Here is an 18,887-nt window from a genome sequence, read left to right as displayed (position 1 = left end):
TATTGTGTGCTGCACATTTTACTGAGGACAGCTTCCACAACATGAGGGAGTACAGTGCCTGGCTGCCTGCCGGATTCGCCAAAAGGCTTTTGTTGAAAGACGGAGCAAGGGGCGTGGCAGTACTGAAACACCGTCTAAGCTGTTCGCCAATCACAACGCACTGGGACAGCTAACCAATCACAACACATTTTGTTTTTCGGAAGGCGGACCTTCATCAAAGCTGGAACTAATCGAGCCGTTTGTGCCAGGCTGGGGAGAAAGGTATTTTAATAATGTAAATTATGTGAAAAATAATGCGTTTTTCGAACCACCAAGCATGAGAGCATGTTCTAGTACACCCCCAAAACAAAATCAAGACTTTGTAAAAGAGCATAATAGGACCCCTTTAACCAAAAACCCATTCAGGATGACAAAACTGGAAGTGCTAAAATGCTATCTCATTTCTAGGTTTTGGTCTACAAAAATACATCATATATGAATTCAAACACCATGCTTTACAGTTTCATCAGTTTTCTCTTTCAGTTCAGCTACTGTCAAGTTTATAGCTGATTAATAACACACTGGTTAAATGGCACAGACATTTGAAGGAAACACAGTTAGCCACTTGAGTGCTAAGGTTGAAAGTAACCACACATTATATGTTCAATAGAATAATGTTCTGGCCTCTTGTGAAAAAGAAAGGACTCTAAAATTCAGCTAACTTCATTAAATAAAAATGTATACTAAAATACATTTTCATTTCAAATTCCAGTCAGAAAAATACAGTGCACATGCAGCTAGTATAAATAATGGTTTTGGCGCCAGCCCTGATGTTGTGCATTGAATTAAAATGAAAAATGAATAAAAATGTAGAGCCTTTGAATCAGCCCCAAGTATCCCATATTCAGTTGAGTATAATTGGCAAAAGATTCTATAAATTAAATAAATAATCTCTTTAGTTTAAAAAAAAAAAAAAAACAGTCTAGGAACAGCGGGGTCTTAATCCAGTTTCTGCTTCTCATTATTGCTCTGGTTTGGGGTGGTCTGAAAGCTTAGTACTAATACCCACATAATCCAGAGCTAATTATGCATGTGAGGCATTGAAACATGAAGGACCTGGGGGTGAAAACTGTATTTTTAACAACACAAGTTTATGAGTTCATAAGTTTCATTTACAATCACAATATTGGATGAATCTGAATTGGAACCTACTGAGGTACTTTATAATGCATGCTGTATATATATATATATATATATATATATATATATATATAGTCAGGAACAGTTTTCTCTCTGCTACAATTTAAACATCATTTGTGTTTGTGAAAGAAAATGCATTAAGCATATGTTCCTAACTGCAATAAACTAATTAGCATAAACATACTACATATGTAATATATCCTGCTGAGAATAATTTTCATCAGTGCCATATGCAAGTCAGATTCACCCACTTATACAGTAGTGCTTAAAGTTACTCAAAGCTCCTAAACCTCGCACACTACGTGTCCAGTCTAATGAGGAAAATCTGCTTAATTTGTTCTGAAGGATTGGACTTTATGTAACCCAAAACATCAACCCCTCTCCTTGGCACGACTTGGGATGTCTGGAGTGTAAATATTTAGATTTGGAGCAGGAAGTTGCGAGGCCGTTGTGACAGCCATCCCCTTGTGGCAGTGCTGAGAGTGCATATGGTTCCAATATAAAAACACCCTTATCAAAGCTTTCGAGAAGACAGCCTGTGAGCGCTGCATCTTGACCCATATTGAGAGACACAAGTGCACAAGGTTATAAGCGCTCTGATGAAATAACTTTTGGAATGAATTTCATGAAAATGTGTCGATTTTAGAGTCAAGATAAAAGTTAATAACACATTTTAAATAATACTATTTAACATTAGTTTGCATTTTGACAATTTTCATGACAGTTTATGATAACTAATTATGACAACAATTATGGTATATTTAAAATGTAATACATTTTATATAAAATATATATAATATTTGTGAAAAAGTGAACCCATAATGAGTTGTAATAAATAAATAAATAAAATTAAACTAAAACTGAAATAAAAATCAATTAAAGCTACATATTTAAAATGACAAAAGCTCATGACAAAATTACTAAAACTAAAATTAAAATAAAAAAATAAAAGCTAATTCAAAATCTTAATAAATTCTAAAATAGTATTAGAAAAATACTAAAATAACACTGATATGATGATTGGTGGAAATGTATTAATTAAAAACATACCCTTATCAAGTATATGTTGTCTGTCGGGACATTTAGGTTCTTCTTTTTTTTTCATTCTTTTGAATCTGGGCTGAAATATGACCCTGACATGCTCTTGAAAGGTTTTGGGAGATTCACACTTTGAAAATTATCTCTGTCTCTATGAGCTTCCAATTCAGGCAAAGCGCATTAACGTGTGATTAGAGGTCTGACACTATTTCTTAAGCTTTGGCGATCTGTGAAAACAAAACAACACATTAAGCACTAATGCTCAGCTAGAGGTGCGGGGGGAACTCGCCGGCCTTTGGCCTGAGGGAAGTTAACAAGCGTCTAGCTCAGCTCAGTATGTGCCGCCCCAGCGCTAGACCTGTAATTACCTCCAAACTGTTATTAGGTGCTGGCCTAAAATGCCTGACCACGTTAACAGTATCGCTTAAAGAATTATAATAACACGGCACTGTCCAGCTGAGGTTTTTCATCTCCCCCTCCCTCAACCCTCCTTTTGTTTACCGTTGGTGTAATTAGACATCGGCGAGCTCTGGGGATGGAGGTTTAATAACCACAGTGATGAAAGACAGGAAGAGAGATAAACTTCACATGGATGCAGACAGGACTCGCATTCTCTTTCATGTCATCATGGGAGTGGGGTGAGACAGCTTCCCTGCCTCAGCTCTTTCCCGGATGGATGTTATTCCATGCGGAACACCGTGTCCATTACTCCAGCATGCCGTCACCACCAGGAATGTCATTGTGTAATTGCTCCAAGGAGAAGCTTTTTGTGAGAGAGGGTTTTTGAGATTTCGTTGCAGTTACCATGTTTTTGTCTTTTGGTCAAGAAACCACATGTGTACCTTGGCACGTGATTGTAACAGTTTTTGGCTGTAACTGTCAAATTAAACAGCTCATAAAGCTAATATAACTATTTCTGTTAACGGTTCTTTAACATCTGTGTTCTTTCACTGATGCGGACCAATGTAGCTACTACAATATTGTATATGATTCAATATGTGATTTCTGTGCTGCATCTCATGACTTGTGTTACATGTATTAGAAACTAATCAGTCCCTCCAGGATTCTGTGATCGCTGAATTTGTCACAAAATCAAGCAAACTCCGCAATTTTCGCAAGAGCTCCCAAATTTTTGTAATTGCCGCAGATTTTGGGCCCAGACGCATCCTGTGACGTCATCGCAACGCACATTCAGTCAAATAAAGGTTAAAAAAATGGAATGAACAGCCTTGCATTCTCATCATGACCGATTTACAAGAGCTACATCGGATAAACGAACCGAAAGCGGAACGAATCCGCGTTACTCGTTTGGGCTACGCAGCGCAGACCGTTTATCTGCTCAGTTTATCTGATCTCGATCAAGCGACACCGTTATACACAGCTCTGGGAGATACAGTGAAGAAAGCAGTCGAATTCACTGCAGAATCAGTAACATCTCTGTGAAATCTTGTGAGAAGCATTCAAATTCGGCGCAGAATTCTGCTAAAGCTACAGATATCAGAACAAATGTCACTGACTGTTCAATAAGCACAAATCACCACCATTCACCATGGATTTAACATAGTAAAACTACAGGAACAACTTGTGGCAGAAATGGTCTAATGTTTTCAAGTGTTTTTAAATGCTTCACACAACTTTTCCCAGCACTTCAAAGCTTTAAGTATTACCAAAATTGAAAGTTATTTTTTTTGTGATGACATTATTTGTTCATCCTTCATAGGTTGCCCCCATTTATAAAACTACAAGTTTCATAATGTAGGAAAGCAAAGAAGTACTTATAGGCTTATTAGCCATTTCCACTCCCTAATATATATATTTTTTGTATTTATTAAATTATATTTAGACATTATGAATGACAGTAATAAAAGTTAATTTTATCTGCATCTCAACTACCCAGACAGCACAAGTACATCTGTAAGACGTCTGCTAAAGATCTGGGAAACATCTGCTGTGTAATCTGAGAAACGTCTCAGAAGCAGTTTTACATGCATTCTAATAAATGTCTATTTGACATCTGACAGGAAACGTCTTAGAGATGTATTGCAGATGAGCAAACACTCTACATCAAATAGACATCTCCGAGATGTACATGTGCGAAAGGGTGAGTGCTTTAGTGTCAGGTGCTGGTGCCACATTCTATGGAACTTAACAGCACTTAACGGCAACGGTGCTGGTGTCCTCAAATGTTAGTCTGGAGCCCTACAATGGTTCTTGAAGTCAGAAAAGTCATAACAATGTTAGAAGAATGTTGTCTGTGGTATATTTTCACTGCAAAACAATAAGAAATGCCGCAAATATCACCGCAAATTTTGAGAAAAGCAGCAGCAAAATCAGTAATTTTAGGCCGCAAAAATCAGAAAAAGGTCCCGCGAAATCCTGGAGGGACTGACTAATTCATCATCTTCCTTTAATTAGTAAATCTTATTTAGTGTGTAGTTAGGACTAATTATTGGTTAATTCTTTTATAATTATTTTAGGAAAAAAATAATTATTAAATGACCTGTTAATGAATCAGAATTGTTAAGTAGAATCAAATCTTTAAAGGGATAGTTCACCTAAAAAATTTAAATTCTGTCATCATTTAATCTGGTTCCAAATGTGATGGTTTCTTTATTGTTGAAAAGCATTGACTTCCATAGTATTTTATTTATTTATTTTTTTCATACTATGAAAATCAGTGGCTACCACCTACTGTTTGGTTACCAACACTCTTCAAAATATCTTCTTTTCTATTCTACGGCTGAAATAAATTCTTAAAGGTTTGGAACAACTTGAAGGTTAGTAAATGACAGAAATATCATCTTTGGGTGAACTATAACTTTAAATGACTTATAATAGCCATTCCTACATATGATAAGCAGGCAGCAGTCTTCATTCGAAGGCCAGAGGCCCACAGGACCCACTCACAGCAGTAACAGTGTGGCATTAAATTTTACAGGCAGGAAGAGAAGTGCTTTATGGGGTACCACAAATCTGGCCTTTACACTCAATGAAACTCCACACTAAATATCTGCTTTACTCCTTAAGAGCCCTTGACTGTAAATAGTGGCAGTAAATAAAGAAAAGGTGGAGGTAAACAAAACTGGTGTATGTGAATGCAGTGTGTTTATCTGTGAATGTTTTTTTCTCATGTATGTTGAATACACAGATGCATCATATTTGGGTGAATCTCACAAAAACGGTTTCAAGTCAAGAAATTATATTGTGCTTAAAGATGAGGCCTGTTTTAAGATCATTCAAATGTGCAAACAAACAATCAATAAAACACTAACACCCATTAGTATTATAAATCCAGTGTTTGTTTATAGTTCTCATACTTTTCAGTGATGAATGCAGTCCAGACAAAATAGAAACTATGACATAATATTATTGGTAGTAAGTATTGATCCTAAAAATGACTTTGTTTTTATAGCAAAATATATCTTAATATATAGCCCAGACATGTTCTTAAAGGGGTCATAGGATGCTACATGCACTTTTACAAGTTGTTTGAACTGAAATGTGTGTTGGCAGTGTGTGTACACAACCACCCTATAATGATAAAAATCCAGTGGATTACATTGTTTCTGAAGGGAATGCGCCCCGATCTACATAAATGCGTCTATGTTCGTGCGAATCATTCGTGATCCAGCCTCATCTACAGAAGAAGTGAGTATAATGTTTTGTAATGAATATTTGCAAATTGCCGTTCCTAATAATGTGCTAATTAGCAAGTTTCACGATGAATGCGTCTAAAGTAAACAGTCTCTCTGAGAGCAGCTCGGAAGAGAGGGGCGGGGGCAGCAGAGCTCATTTAAAGGGAAATGCTACAAAAACGGCTTGATCTGAAAAGAGCTGTTTTTGACAGGGTAAAAAAAAGTTGTTTTTACACTACCATTGAGAAATATTAACCAAACTATGTTACAGACTTTTCATTAAGACCCTACAGAATCATATCAACTTCTGGAAAATGGGCATCCTATGACCCCTTTAAGGTTTCAAGAGATCAACCCGTTTAAGTAGATGGACAAACAACTTTAAAAAGTGCAATATTCTTAGTATGAAATTCTGTTTAAAATAGATGGAGTATAGCATGTCACACCACAGGATGTCAACTTCCCATATGTATGTGTGTGTGAAACTAGTGTGTCAAAATCTGCCATTCTTGGGTTGTAGTTTGGCCTCATTCTCAGGCCTGTGGTTAGGTGTAGAACATTCTTGACTATAAATGTCGCAGTTGGGGGTCTGTGTAAGACAGGTTCACTTCTCGGGATCAGAGAGGAAGGAGACCCCTGGGGGACTGACTAAAAGGCCACTCGGGAGAGCTCGGGGGCCACTCCTGCTGGCGGATTTATCTCAGTAAATATTTACCCTAGTCCTGCCAGACAGAGTGAGAGAAATACAAGAAGGGGTCTTACTTTGGGGGCTAAAAAAGGCCAGAGATTTCACACTATATTCCAAGCTTCAAACCCAGTACCTATAGTTTGAAGATAAATTATTTAAAATAATCTGCAGTCAATACGGAATATATTTAACTCTTTCAGCCATGAAGATTACTGTAAACTACAATAGTTACTTGTATTTACAACAGTATTTACCATTAGCATCATTAGAAATTATGACTGCTTTCAAAAGGGTTGCCCTTCTCTTCCATTGTTTAATAAAACTTTGCTTGGCTGTGGTGCAAACATGAAAATTTACTGGTCAAAGAAAATGACAGCTTTAGGACCAGGAAGCTTTTGCCAACCAGTTGCATCAACAGTGGACTGAACAAACCTTCTTCATAAAGGAGAAAGTGGGAAGCACCTTCGCACTGGATGATTGTTGAGTATTTAGAATGACCTCAGAGATTTGCCTACACACTCACCATGTGGTTTCGGTTACAACCTTAATTTCTACTCTACATTACTCATAGATGATGTTTAAGGAAAGTTTTTTTTAGCTGAATATAGGTTTTCCCCATTTTATGACATTTGTCCCTTTTGTAAATGTGTTTAATGTGCCTTAATTTGAAAGTTTTTTGCAATTATATTGAAAAAGCTCACTTATTTCAAAGATAATCAAATTATATTTAAACACAGGAAATATGCAATGCAAACTTAGTTCTATCTAAATATCGAGAACCACTGCTTTAATTAAATAATTGTTTTTCTGCATTATCAAGTATCATTTGACACAAAAAAGACTTTGTGTAAATGTTATAATTAATTTGCATCTGTAGAATGTCTAGTTTAATCATAAGTAGCTGGGTTTGGTTCTTATTAATTTACTCTACTTATTTACCAGATCATTTTATTCAAAGCAACCTATAACTAAAGATATAGTGTGGTGACAACAGAGGAACAATATTCTTTGAGGGTTCAGTAAGTGTTGAGAGGGTCAGGGGGTTCTGCAATTTAGATGGTTGCATTTCAAGTGCTCAGGGAAGTGCTGGGTCTTATTGTGAGGGATTCAGCTGCTCGGGTGGAGTGTCGAAGATCATTTCACCAACAAGTGGGTGTGAATGCTTTGGAAAAGTGCCCAGTTGTGATGGTACCACTGGTCTGGATTCTAGATAATTTGAATTAATTGTGCTAGCTGGAAGGTTGCCTAATAAGGCACTGCAGTAGTCCAGTCTTGAAATGGCAATGGGTTTAAACAAGGGGAAAGATCTGATCTTGGTGACATTGAAGAATGCAGATCTGCCTGGCTAGGCAGTCATAGCAATGTAGTGGGTAATGTTAAGCTCTTCATTAAACTCTACCACAATGTTCCTGACTGACTTGGATGTTGCTAGTGTTATTGAGCCCAGATGGACTGTGATATTTCGTGGAATTGCCAGGCTGGCTAAGTTACATTTACTGTGTATATTGAGAAGGGGGCCAAGTATCGAGCCCTGGGGTACCCCTGTCATAAGCTAGTGTAATTTAGACACCCCCCTAGAGCGGTTTCCATCTAATGTACTACAATGTGTTTCCTGCAAATGTGAGCTCATTGTACAAACTTAGGGGAACAACTTTTTTGTGCTGTAAGCGGGGGGTGGGGGGTTGTGTCACACATCTGTACATTACTAAATACACAATTAAAGCGTTAAACATTTATTCTAACAGGTGTATTTATCAGTTGCTTTTCTTAGCTGTATTGAATGACAGATTTTCATTGTCATGTTGAATCAACATATTTTAATTTGTTTTACAAGAGCAGTAAATTAAATTTACTTACATCATAATGTCATAACAGTAATGAATTACAGTATGGTTTCATTAGGGAGGCTTCAGCAGCTTGTTTAAAAAGAAAACAAACAGTGTAACAGCAAGTACGTTCTCAGAAAAGGCAAAAGTGTGGTGTATATGGGATTGGGGGGTAAGTTTGATCGAATGCTATAGAGGTGGCACCTCTTCTAACTGCTCGTCTTGAATGGCATGTCTTGCTACTGTTTTGGTCAGTAAGATCTATGGATGGGCAAAGTGCTGCTCTTTGGGACGGGAACTAAAAAAAAACAGGAAGGGATTGCAGCTGGCCTGAACTGATATCATAGCTTTCTCTCTCCTCTCCCACTCCACCGCACTTAGCAACAAAAAAAAAAAAAAAAAAGTGCACGAGCACACCAGTGGAAAGAATGTGTCAGAGTTTGAATTCAGAGCAAGAGTCAGTGCCAGAGATGACCTTCCCCTTCTGAAAACCCAAACCTACCTGCTGCTGACATGCAGCTAACAGGACACAAGGGTGGGGCGGCACAGATAATTGAAACAAACTGTAAATGTTGTTGACAGTGACTTGTATCGGGCACATTATGTTGCACAGCAAATGTGTTGTGACATTGACAGGATTATCAGGCTTGCATTAAGACAAACTTTGCATTATGGAATTTTAAGGCACCCTATGGTTAAAAGTGCACCAAATACTTTTAAACTGATTGTCAAGAAATGCCTTCTGTATCTGTATGGCTGACTTTCTTACATGTAGCACAAATACAATGTAAGGCTAAAAATATAACCTCAGTCACTATTCATTTTCATTGTATGCAATGAAGGTAAAAAGTGAGGCTGCCATTCTGCAATTTGGGTTCTTTTGTAAAGAGTACTTATTATGGAAATAATATACTTTAAACAAATATACTGCAGTGTACTGTTTTCAGACACGTAATTGCAAGTTAATTTCAATTAAATTAAAATGTATTATAGTTTAAAATGTATATTAAATGCAATTAGCTGAACGTAAGAGTGCTTTTTGACCCACTTAAGTAGGTACAACTTTAGATGTAATTTCATAATGTAATTTTGTCTATTGTCTTTGAACAAAGTGTAAATTAAAATATACTTGTATGTCATGTATTTTCTACTTCATATTTTAATTAAGTTGTCATTTAAATATTTAAAATATTTAACTGTAATATCAAATAACTCAGTTACAGTTAAAATTATAATCAAGTACTTTACCTGTACTTTAGTATGTTAGTCAACGCATCAAAACAAGTGTACTTCTTTAAAGTGCAACAAAAGACTATCAAAACATTATTTAAAACGTACTGTAAAGTCCAATATTTAACTTAATATATACAGTAACATTATTACAAAGTACATGTTTTAAATGTGTATTTATTTTATTATTATATTATATTATCTGCAAGTGCATTTTTTTATATGCCTTTAACATTTGAAGTCAATACAATTAAGCACACTTCTTTTTCACAAGGGATCACTTTAAGACAAATTGACTATGAAAGTATAAAATAAAATAAAAAATAAAAGTGTATGTTATACTGTGACCTAGCAGCCATTAATGTCTCTCTTCTCTGTATATAGCAGATTACAACAGCAGTGATCAGAAGACCGCCTGCAGAAAGCATGAACTGTACGTCAGCTTCAGAGAACTGGGCTGGCAGGTAAAGATGAAGAACATTCGCATAATCGGTATTCCAAATCTCAAACTGGATCAGCCTTCAGTGGTCATTTGGTTATAAAACAAATTATTAATAATTATCCCGAATGAGTGTTTCATCTACTTTAAAATTATTTTTAGTGTGAGCATCCCTTTTGATTTAAATATGTGTTTGTCAGGACTGGATTATTGCACCTGAGGGCTATGCAGCAAACTACTGTGATGGAGAATGCTCTTTTCCCCTAAACGCCCATATGAATGCTACTAATCATGCTATAGTACAGACACTGGTGAGTCCTGCTTTATAAAATAAATACCAGACCTAACAGAAATAGTATTGTTAAAGTTTATTTCACAGTAGTGAGTGTAAAATAATATCTTGCTCCACTTTTCAGGTCCATCTCATGAATCCAGAGAACGTTCCAAAACCATGCTGCGCTCCCACCAAACTGCATGCAATCTCCGTGCTCTACTACGACGACAACTCCAACGTCATTCTGAAAAAATACAAGAACATGGTGGTGCGCGCATGCGGCTGCCACTGACACAAGGGACACGTGTCGCCCTGCCCGACCGCTGCACCGCAGAGACAGGACTGACAAAACGAAATAAAGGCAGATGCGAAAAGCAAGCATTATGAAAACAAATATGAGAGAAAATGTCTCGACGGTAGATCCAAGTTTGCTGCTTCTCATTTTTATACACATGGCCATTTCTCGTGACATTTTGGATCCTACAAACCTCCAAGAGGATGTTCATGTGAATCTATAAACAGAAAATGAACTTGATGCCTTAAGTCTAAAACAAAAGAAAATGTAAATTATGAACTAAAATGCAGTCTGTAATATTTAAAGGGGTCGCATCATAACACTATCACTTCATTTTCTAAGTAAGGTCTACTTGCTTTACAAAACAGTCAAATCAGTTCTTTATGACTTTTTTCCCCACCCACATTCTGATCCTTGGAATTAAATGGGATACTTTTTTTTTTTTTTGCTGTGCCTTTAGGACTAGACTTTGTATCTTTCTAATGTTTGAAAGTTCCAGAAGTTCAGAACAAATCTTTTTTTTTTGCAACTTTCAGGAACTTCCTCCCCAATATAAATAGACAGTTTGAGTTCTGAAAGTTACTGTAGCTTTTTTTATTTCAAAAGAAACTTTGATTCCTCATGATATGACCTCTTTAAGATCGGAAACTTATAAATGACTTATAAATGACTTCTGTGCTGTCCCAAAGCACAGAAATCAGAACAGGAAACTTTCTACTGCTTTGTGTATTTTTGATGAAGTCACTTGAACCCACAGGACTCTATTTTAGGTCTAAAAAAATCGAATTATTTTAAGTTTCTCAATATTTGCTCTGCACTACCTGTGGTTTGCATCTGTGAGTCAGAGCAAGTGGTTACACACTTCAACAGAACTCAAAGAACGGAACCATTATGCTGCCGTTCCAAGGACGGAACTGTAATTTGATGCCGTCCGACACCACAGATCTATAATTTCCCTGCAACACCTGCACCTCGGATGGCTTACATCCAAAACTTCCCATAATACACGAGGACCTACAAATAATTTAATTTGTATTCTGTGCCATCGTACTCACATGGGCTGTAGATTTTCCACCATCTCATGTCTATTTATTGTCAAACATTTTTTTAAATGCAGCTGTCCATCCTTTTTTTTCCACTGTGAGCCATTGAATGGTACAAAACTCTTGCTGGACAGGCAACATAGGTCTATTATCAGCATTGTAGCAATATATTTTGTATTTGCCCTTTGTAATTTGGGAATCGATAATTGCTTCAATTTTTATACCAATACTGAAACCAAATAATTCAGTTACGTTTAGTCACATTTTAATACTGTTTGCATTTCCATTCATCTCACTGGCACAGGACTCCAATAAGCCAACAGGACCATGCCTGCCAGCCAAACCTCGACTGCTTGGTTCACATTGACAGTGGCCACATCACTATGGTATTGGGTTGTACTGTTGGTTGCCAGTAGGCTTATCTGTACTCAAAATCTGCCACAAGAATTGAATTTGAGGGTAGTAAAAAGTATAACAATTTTCCAAATATTGTCAATTTTTTTCCAACTCCTATTCCTAGTTATATCACATACCTCCCATAAACTGCTGTTTACGTCTCAACCGTATTTGGATGCTTGTGTGTAAATACTTGTACATTTTACAGTTTATTTATTGTTCTTTTTATGAATCCTATAGCACAGAGATCCTATAACAAGAGTAAAGGAAAAATTAAAAACTGCTATTTTTGGAAAAAGACATTTTATTATGAAATTTGTCACAACATGCCTTTTTTTTTGTACAAAAACCCCCAGGCAGTGTGTGTACCCCTCTCACACAGGACAAAAATACTGCATTTTTCAGTAAGTTCGGCCTTGACCATGTGCCTCCCATAAAGACTTCACTGAATATATGCGGTTTCTCTGATTGCTTTTCCCTTCCTTCTCTTTCAGATCCAGTAAGAGAGAAAAATAAACATCTCGGTGTGGGAATATTTGAAAGGAAAAATGTAAATTACATTTGTTTAAATCAATGAAACCACTGGAGAGCATCAGAGAACACATACAAGTCTGTCAGCATTCTGAATTTCACCATCACAAAGTGTTTTAAGCAGTTCACTAATAATATTAAAAGTGGTTGATTGCATGTGAAAGCCATCAAGACTGAATTACAGGGGGAAAAAAAGAGTGAGTCTCAAACAGAGAGTCTAAAAGACAAACCTAATCAAAGGAAAAATGACATGGGGAAAAATAAAAAAGCCACATCTGAAGAATAATCCAAGACAAAAAAAAACAAAAACAAACTGTACCATAAACGCTTCAACCTTTCACAGCCTCTACTGTAAGTAAACCATATTTCCATAAACCGTCATTATACAGCAAAAAATTATCTATTTTGCATTGTCTTACTTTGCTGAGTGTTGAGAAATTACAAAAAAGTATTACATAATGGCAATATTGGGGATATGTCTAAATGTATTTACCCCATTCATATGCCTATACGAATATTAAGAAGCTTTATATGACAAATTAACCAAAGATGTTAAACCAGCCTAATGTGGTTTGCTGGCCATCAAACTTGTTAAGACTGGCCTGGTTTGATAATTAAGTACATGGTCAAAGTGCTGTTTGCAAGTGTGTATCATATAGTATTTTACACTGAATGGAGAAAAAAAAACAAAAAAAAACAGAAATCACAGCAGGTGCATGTCATTGTTTTCTTTAAATGGTACATGGTCTCCCTGAGGTCATATTTTCTTAGCTGATAGCAAACTAAGCTGAATTTCCTCAAATATAACTGACAAAATACGCACCTTAAATGATGTAATGATCTTAACAGTGTCATTGTTTAAATCATACTGCTGTTATTTTAATGGAGAAAGGGTAAAATCAAAAGTCTGTGGTTGTAATCGCTAATAATCTCATCAACTGATCAGAGATGAAATCGTGTACATTCACATTTTATCATGTGGAAAAGACTGTGCTCACTTTAGCAGGTGAGGGACAGAAATGAAGAAAAAGCAGTCCATTTGACAGTATGGTAAATGTAGATAGTGTTGCTTTGTGGAGGATGTGTTGCGAGATGGAAAATGAGGGAGGAGTTACAGCTCATCTCTCGCTTGCTTCATAACAAAATTGTGCAAGCTCTCTAAGTCCCGCCCTCCATTATGCTCCTCCCCCTGTTGCCCCGCCCGGAACATCAGGAGAGTTGGGTATCCACGCACCTATAGAAAACAATGACCAAATATTTACATACATTTAAATTGTGTGTAGTAATTAAACACGAAGCCAAGCCAAACTGGATCCTTTCAGAGTAGCTATTTGATTTGGAACAAATTTGGGAAAGAAAAAAAGTATGTTCGATATAGCATGAATGTATGTTGCATAAACAAAATCTGGATGTACTAGATCCACCATGTTGGCTTTGTCATGTGACCTGCTTCAGTTTTGTTATTTACTGCCACTCACAACTCAGGGATAGAAAAGTGTGCATAGGTATACACACTTCAAAATGTCGATGGAAGTAGTTGGTCACATTGAGTCACACCATGCGGAGAGCGCTCCAAATCAGTCTAGTTATGAGGTTCGGTTTGTTTGTTTATAATTGAACGCAATTTCAGCTTCCAAGGTAAAAAGTTGCTAAAATATCAGATCTAAATATTAAAACTAATACAAATAAAAACTGGCACTTTTTATTGTGTATGCACTTAATAAAAAAGAAAAAAAGGACTTCGCTTTATCAAAAGTAAAAAAAAATCATTAATGGAAGGATTTGTAACTATAATCATTAGATGGAATGAAACTGAAACCTATATAGAAACATTTGTTACATTTTCCATTCATAGTAGACAGAAAGGCAGCACACAAGTTTTTGGAACAAGCTTAAAAAATAAATAATTAAAAAAAACGACTCTCTGCCAGTAATATGAAGTTATGTTGACCCCATTGCTCAAACATCCACAATCCACAAGACTTGTTACTCTCGCTGCCACCCATCAGGGAATAAAAATGTGACTCAGATCCAGGCTAAATGAGCTGCACTCACAGAGTATCTGTTGCAGAGCGTTCTCTCCACGGTGCAGTCCACTTTAGCAATCTTCACATCAGTCAGACCAGGAAACTCCTTTTTAGATAGATCCTCCCAGGTAGGGGCCAGGTTTTTGCAGTGACCACACCTTAAATACACGAACACATATTGCGTGAGTCGCTGAACGACAGAGGATAAGCTCAGCCAATCAGGGAATGGCGGGTCTTTTGATTAGCCACTAAGGAAACATTAAGATGATAAGAGGAACAGATAGGGGAGGGGAGTACACTCTGTGCATGCATGTGATATACACTAGGGATGGAACAGTCCAACTTACTCACGGTTCGGTTTGTGTCACGGTTTTAGAGTCACGGTTTCGGTACGGTTCGGTATGTGCTATGTTTAGGCAAAAACTATACTGTCAAATAAAAATAAAGAAAATAAGAATAATCTATCTAACTACAAGCAACAGCACAAATAAATACAATAGAGTAAAGATACAAATAAAATAATTTTCATTTTTTTTTAGGTAGGTCTAACATTAGTTTTCAGGTAGAGAAATTGAATAAAGTAATGAAATGCAAAACAGCATTGCATATTTGACTGTATAAATTAAAGATTAATCTTTATTAAAGTTACAAAAGCTATTCAATCAAGAGCAGTGAGTGATTTCTTTGTTGTTGCTGTTTGATTAATATTAAGAAAGTGCTGTCACTTTAAGAGAATGCACTGATCCAGTGCACTGATACAGTACGTTCAGCCGGCTATGTCTGCTATAGGATACTTACCAAGACGGGCATTTTGAAATAATTTGTGTGAATTTGTCCATTTAAACAATACTTTAAAGAAAGCTTAATATTTGCACGCGTTCTGAGGTGCGGTTTGCACGCTTAGGATGAGCGCACGCACAAATCTTCTCACTGCGCGCGCGAGCTCGAGTCCTCTGGATCTTAAATGTTTAAACTGGCAAAGCTTGTGACTCTGTTGCCCTTTCGGGCTTGAACTGATGATAAAACTAACAAAATTATTAACTGTCTTGATATTTACTTTGAAAGCTGACGCTCGCGATTATGGTAAGGGGCGTTACATTTCCGACGCGTGCTTGTGGTGTTCGGCCAATCATAATGCACTAGGTCAGCTGGCCAATCAGAGCAGACTGCGCTAGTCAAAGGAAGGGGCTTTGTTGAAAACAATGTGTTTGAGAGAGGTGGGGCATAGAGGACCTACAATAATGTACAGTATTTGAAAAATAATGTGTTTTTTGAACATTAAAGCATGTCAACATATTCTGTTACACCAAATACACAAAATAATGATCTTTAAAATAGCATCATATGACCCCTTTAAACACAGATATCAACGTGTGCTGTTCAGGTCTCACCTGTGTGCGCGCGCCATCAGCACCCGGGTGTTAACAGAATAAATGCTCATATTCCAGCATACGGCATTGAACGAGCGAATGGTTCGTCCATGTTTTGGACCTGGTCGCTGTTGTTGTAATGTATTGGGAAGCCAGAATGCGCATCCACCAACAGAAACGTATATTAGCTGAAACCTGTTTGTTTTACGTTTTATTATTTATAGCAAACCATATTACAGATTCGTTGTCAGATTTAAGCTGAACCGCGGTCCTAGCGCGTACTTGTTGTAATGTACTGGAAAGCCAGAATGCGCATCCATCAACAGAAACCTACTTTAGCCTGTTTGTTTTACATGTTATTTATAGCAAACCATATTACAGATGCGTTGTCAGATTTAAGTTGAACCGCGGTCCTAGCGCGTACCGAACCGTGTGTGGAGAACCGTATGGTTCGATTTTTTTCCGCGAACCACGGGGCGTCAGAGTCAACACCTCTCGTTTACTTTGAATGGAGTGACGTCAAGCATTGGCGAAATTAATTGTGTGTCCGTCGCGTTGGGTCCGTTGCTCGCGGCAGAAGTTGAAAACTTTTCAACTTTTCAAGCGCCAACGCAGGCGTCAGCCAATCAGATCACCTTATGCAAATACCCTAGCGCAGACACTAGCCAATCGCGTTCATGCAACACCAGAAGACTAATGTGATTGGCTGTTGTCACTATGACGGTCGTCAGCACCAAGCTTCAGAAACGCTCTCCGTCAAGTGTTAACGCTGACGCCCCGTGTGAATGGGGCGTAATATACACACAAACACACGTGTCCGTCACTGGGCAGGGCTTAGCAATATAGCTTGAAAGGGTCATTAAATGGAGTTGGAGAATCAAAATGTTTGTGATAATTACACATAGAAGAGATTACTCTACAATAAAAACAATTATCAAAACTAACTCCTCAGTTTAAAATATAAATTATCATTTTCTACCCTTCTGAAACACCTGGATTTGAAATCCAAATGCGTCATCGTCGTATGCAATGAGATGTGTTCTGTTGTTAGGTTAGTCTGTCGTCAAAGTTACATTAGGCTTTTTGGTGCAAAAAAATAACTTTTTGCAAATGTTATAAACAAACTTTGAGAAACATAATATAAAAATCTGAAACTGCATTTCATGACCATCATGACCTGTGATCGGTGTAATATGTCAGGGCTCATGTACAGACGTTCTTTGTCGCAAAGTGGTTTACTGCCATTTATGCATTAGTGAATCAAGCCAGTGACTAAACGAATAACTTCACACTGTTCATATTAGTAGTGTGAAAACCATGTTATCTATATCATGATACTTTTTATTGTGGGAAAAAAAGACAAGCACATATCAGGAAATATTATAAAACATTCTTTAAAAAAAAAAAAATAATAATTAACCCTTTTACAAAAACGTCTCAATATAGTTCAGCTTTCTGACAATATTTGAAATTTGAATATTTTAACCAATATTTGAAAACAGCAATTGTGCAGTTTTAAAACTAAGCTGTTCAATAATAAAAATAATACAAAAATAAACTGCATTTTGCAACTGCATTCAACATTCAACAGCTTAAAGCCAATCAGAACATTTTCAGACAGACTATGGTATAATCAAAAATATATTCTCTGAAAACAAGTCTCAAGACCTTGAGACAATATAGCTCATTTACATATTTAACGGGAAAACAAAAACACTTAGAAACACCAAGAATCCATTTTTAGCAAAGTATTCATTCATCCCAATATATAACATTTAGCTTCGGTCCTCTAATTTTACTTGACAAATGGCATCCCAAGAAATCGGATTTTTCTGTAACAGCGCCAGATTTTTCACCTTTAGTATCACTCTACTCGATCCTGCTTTGGCTTCTTTTAGAACCACTTTTATTGGCAAAAAGAAATAGCCTAACTGTAGTGTTTTTGAAATTCTGGTTCATACTACAAAACGTTGTATAAATATAGTACTAAAATGGATTTGTGGAAATGAATCACTTCTAAACTCTATTGCCATGATTGGTAATTGAGTTTAAACCAAAGGCATCACATCCTCAAAAATACTGAAAGACTTTAGGAGACTTTTTGAACAAATAAAAAGGGCATTCAAATCACTACAATGTCAATGCTGCTCAGGGTTATTATCTAAAAACATCTGAAATAAAGCTGCAATACAAATATTAGATGAAAAACTCAGCCCCACCTGCCACTAGATTATTGATAAAGTACCATCAAAAATGTGAAATGAAACCCCACTAACGCTTACCATGGAGCATAGAACTTGATGAAGGAGAGTCCTTTGGCAACAGTCTCATCAAAGTTGCTCTCAGTCAATACCAGAACATTAGACTGAGAGAAACAAAAAGAAAAAATAATTAGTGGCAGCACATTTTGTTCGCATTTTAACTTTTATATCATATTTCTTGTTAAAGGCACAATATGTAAGATTTTTGTATTAAAATATCCAAAAACCACTAGAACAGTTTTATATATTTTGCTGACTTGTGTACTTACATTATCCCAAACGCTTTAATATGCTATGCATTTTATTAGACAGGTGACGACCGCACAGAGTAGCATTATAACAGAAAGTTCAAATGTATCTAGTATGATAAAACAGCGCTGCTTACTTCCGCTGCTTTCCGGAAGGAGCGGAAGCGGGCGACTGTGGCATAATAAAAGCTCCGCTGCTTTCGAGCGGTGTCTCGCGCTCGTTCAGTGGCCTCGTTTTGCTTCGACAGCTTTCCTCCTCACTCTGCTTCATACTACGACGTTAATAAATCATTAGCTCATCCATGATCATGATTTCTGCCCGAGTCCCGTTGGATTGCATCGGCTGTGGGGATGAAGACCACAACTCCCATGATTCCACACTCAGTCACAGCGTCATCAAACTACAC

At 36.9% G+C, this 18,887-nt stretch overlaps 2 protein-coding genes across 4 annotated transcripts in view; one reads left to right on the top strand and one right to left on the bottom strand.

Annotated features, from left to right (window-relative positions):
• The window catches only part of bmp6 (bone morphogenetic protein 6), a 44,371-nt gene extending 31,825 nt beyond the window's left edge, over positions 1–12,546 (top strand). For 2 of the 3 annotated variants that reach the window (XM_016455305.1, XM_016455303.1), the window contains 3 exons: positions 9,981–10,060; positions 10,236–10,346; positions 10,452–12,546. In XM_016455305.1, the coding sequence (XP_016310791.1) occupies positions 9,981–10,060; positions 10,236–10,346; positions 10,452–10,601 (341 nt within the window). In that variant the 3' untranslated portion in view covers positions 10,602–12,546. The remainder of the gene's footprint in view (positions 1–9,980; positions 10,061–10,235; positions 10,347–10,451) is intronic. The other variant, XM_016455304.1, reaches the window with a different exon arrangement.
• Positions 12,547–12,887: 341 nt separating this feature from the next.
• The window catches only part of txndc5 (thioredoxin domain containing 5), a 21,407-nt gene continuing 15,407 nt past the window's right edge, over positions 12,888–18,887 (bottom strand). Inside the window, exons 8-10 of the mRNA XM_016455306.1 lie at positions 18,254–18,336; positions 14,630–14,759; positions 12,888–13,808 (exon numbers count right to left, since the gene is read on the bottom strand). Coding sequence (XP_016310792.1) covers positions 13,686–13,808; positions 14,630–14,759; positions 18,254–18,336 — 336 coding nt within the window. The 3' untranslated portion in view covers positions 12,888–13,685. The remainder of the gene's footprint in view (positions 13,809–14,629; positions 14,760–18,253; positions 18,337–18,887) is intronic.

The sequence above is a fragment of the Sinocyclocheilus anshuiensis genome, unplaced genomic scaffold (assembly GCF_001515605.1).
Source record: "Sinocyclocheilus anshuiensis isolate Anshui unplaced genomic scaffold, SAMN03320099.WGS_v1.1 scaffold35, whole genome shotgun sequence".
Classification (NCBI taxonomy): Eukaryota; Metazoa; Chordata; class Actinopteri; order Cypriniformes; family Cyprinidae; genus Sinocyclocheilus; species Sinocyclocheilus anshuiensis.
Note: the sequence above shows the minus strand (reverse complement) of the source record. Positions and strands in the feature narration are given on the sequence as shown.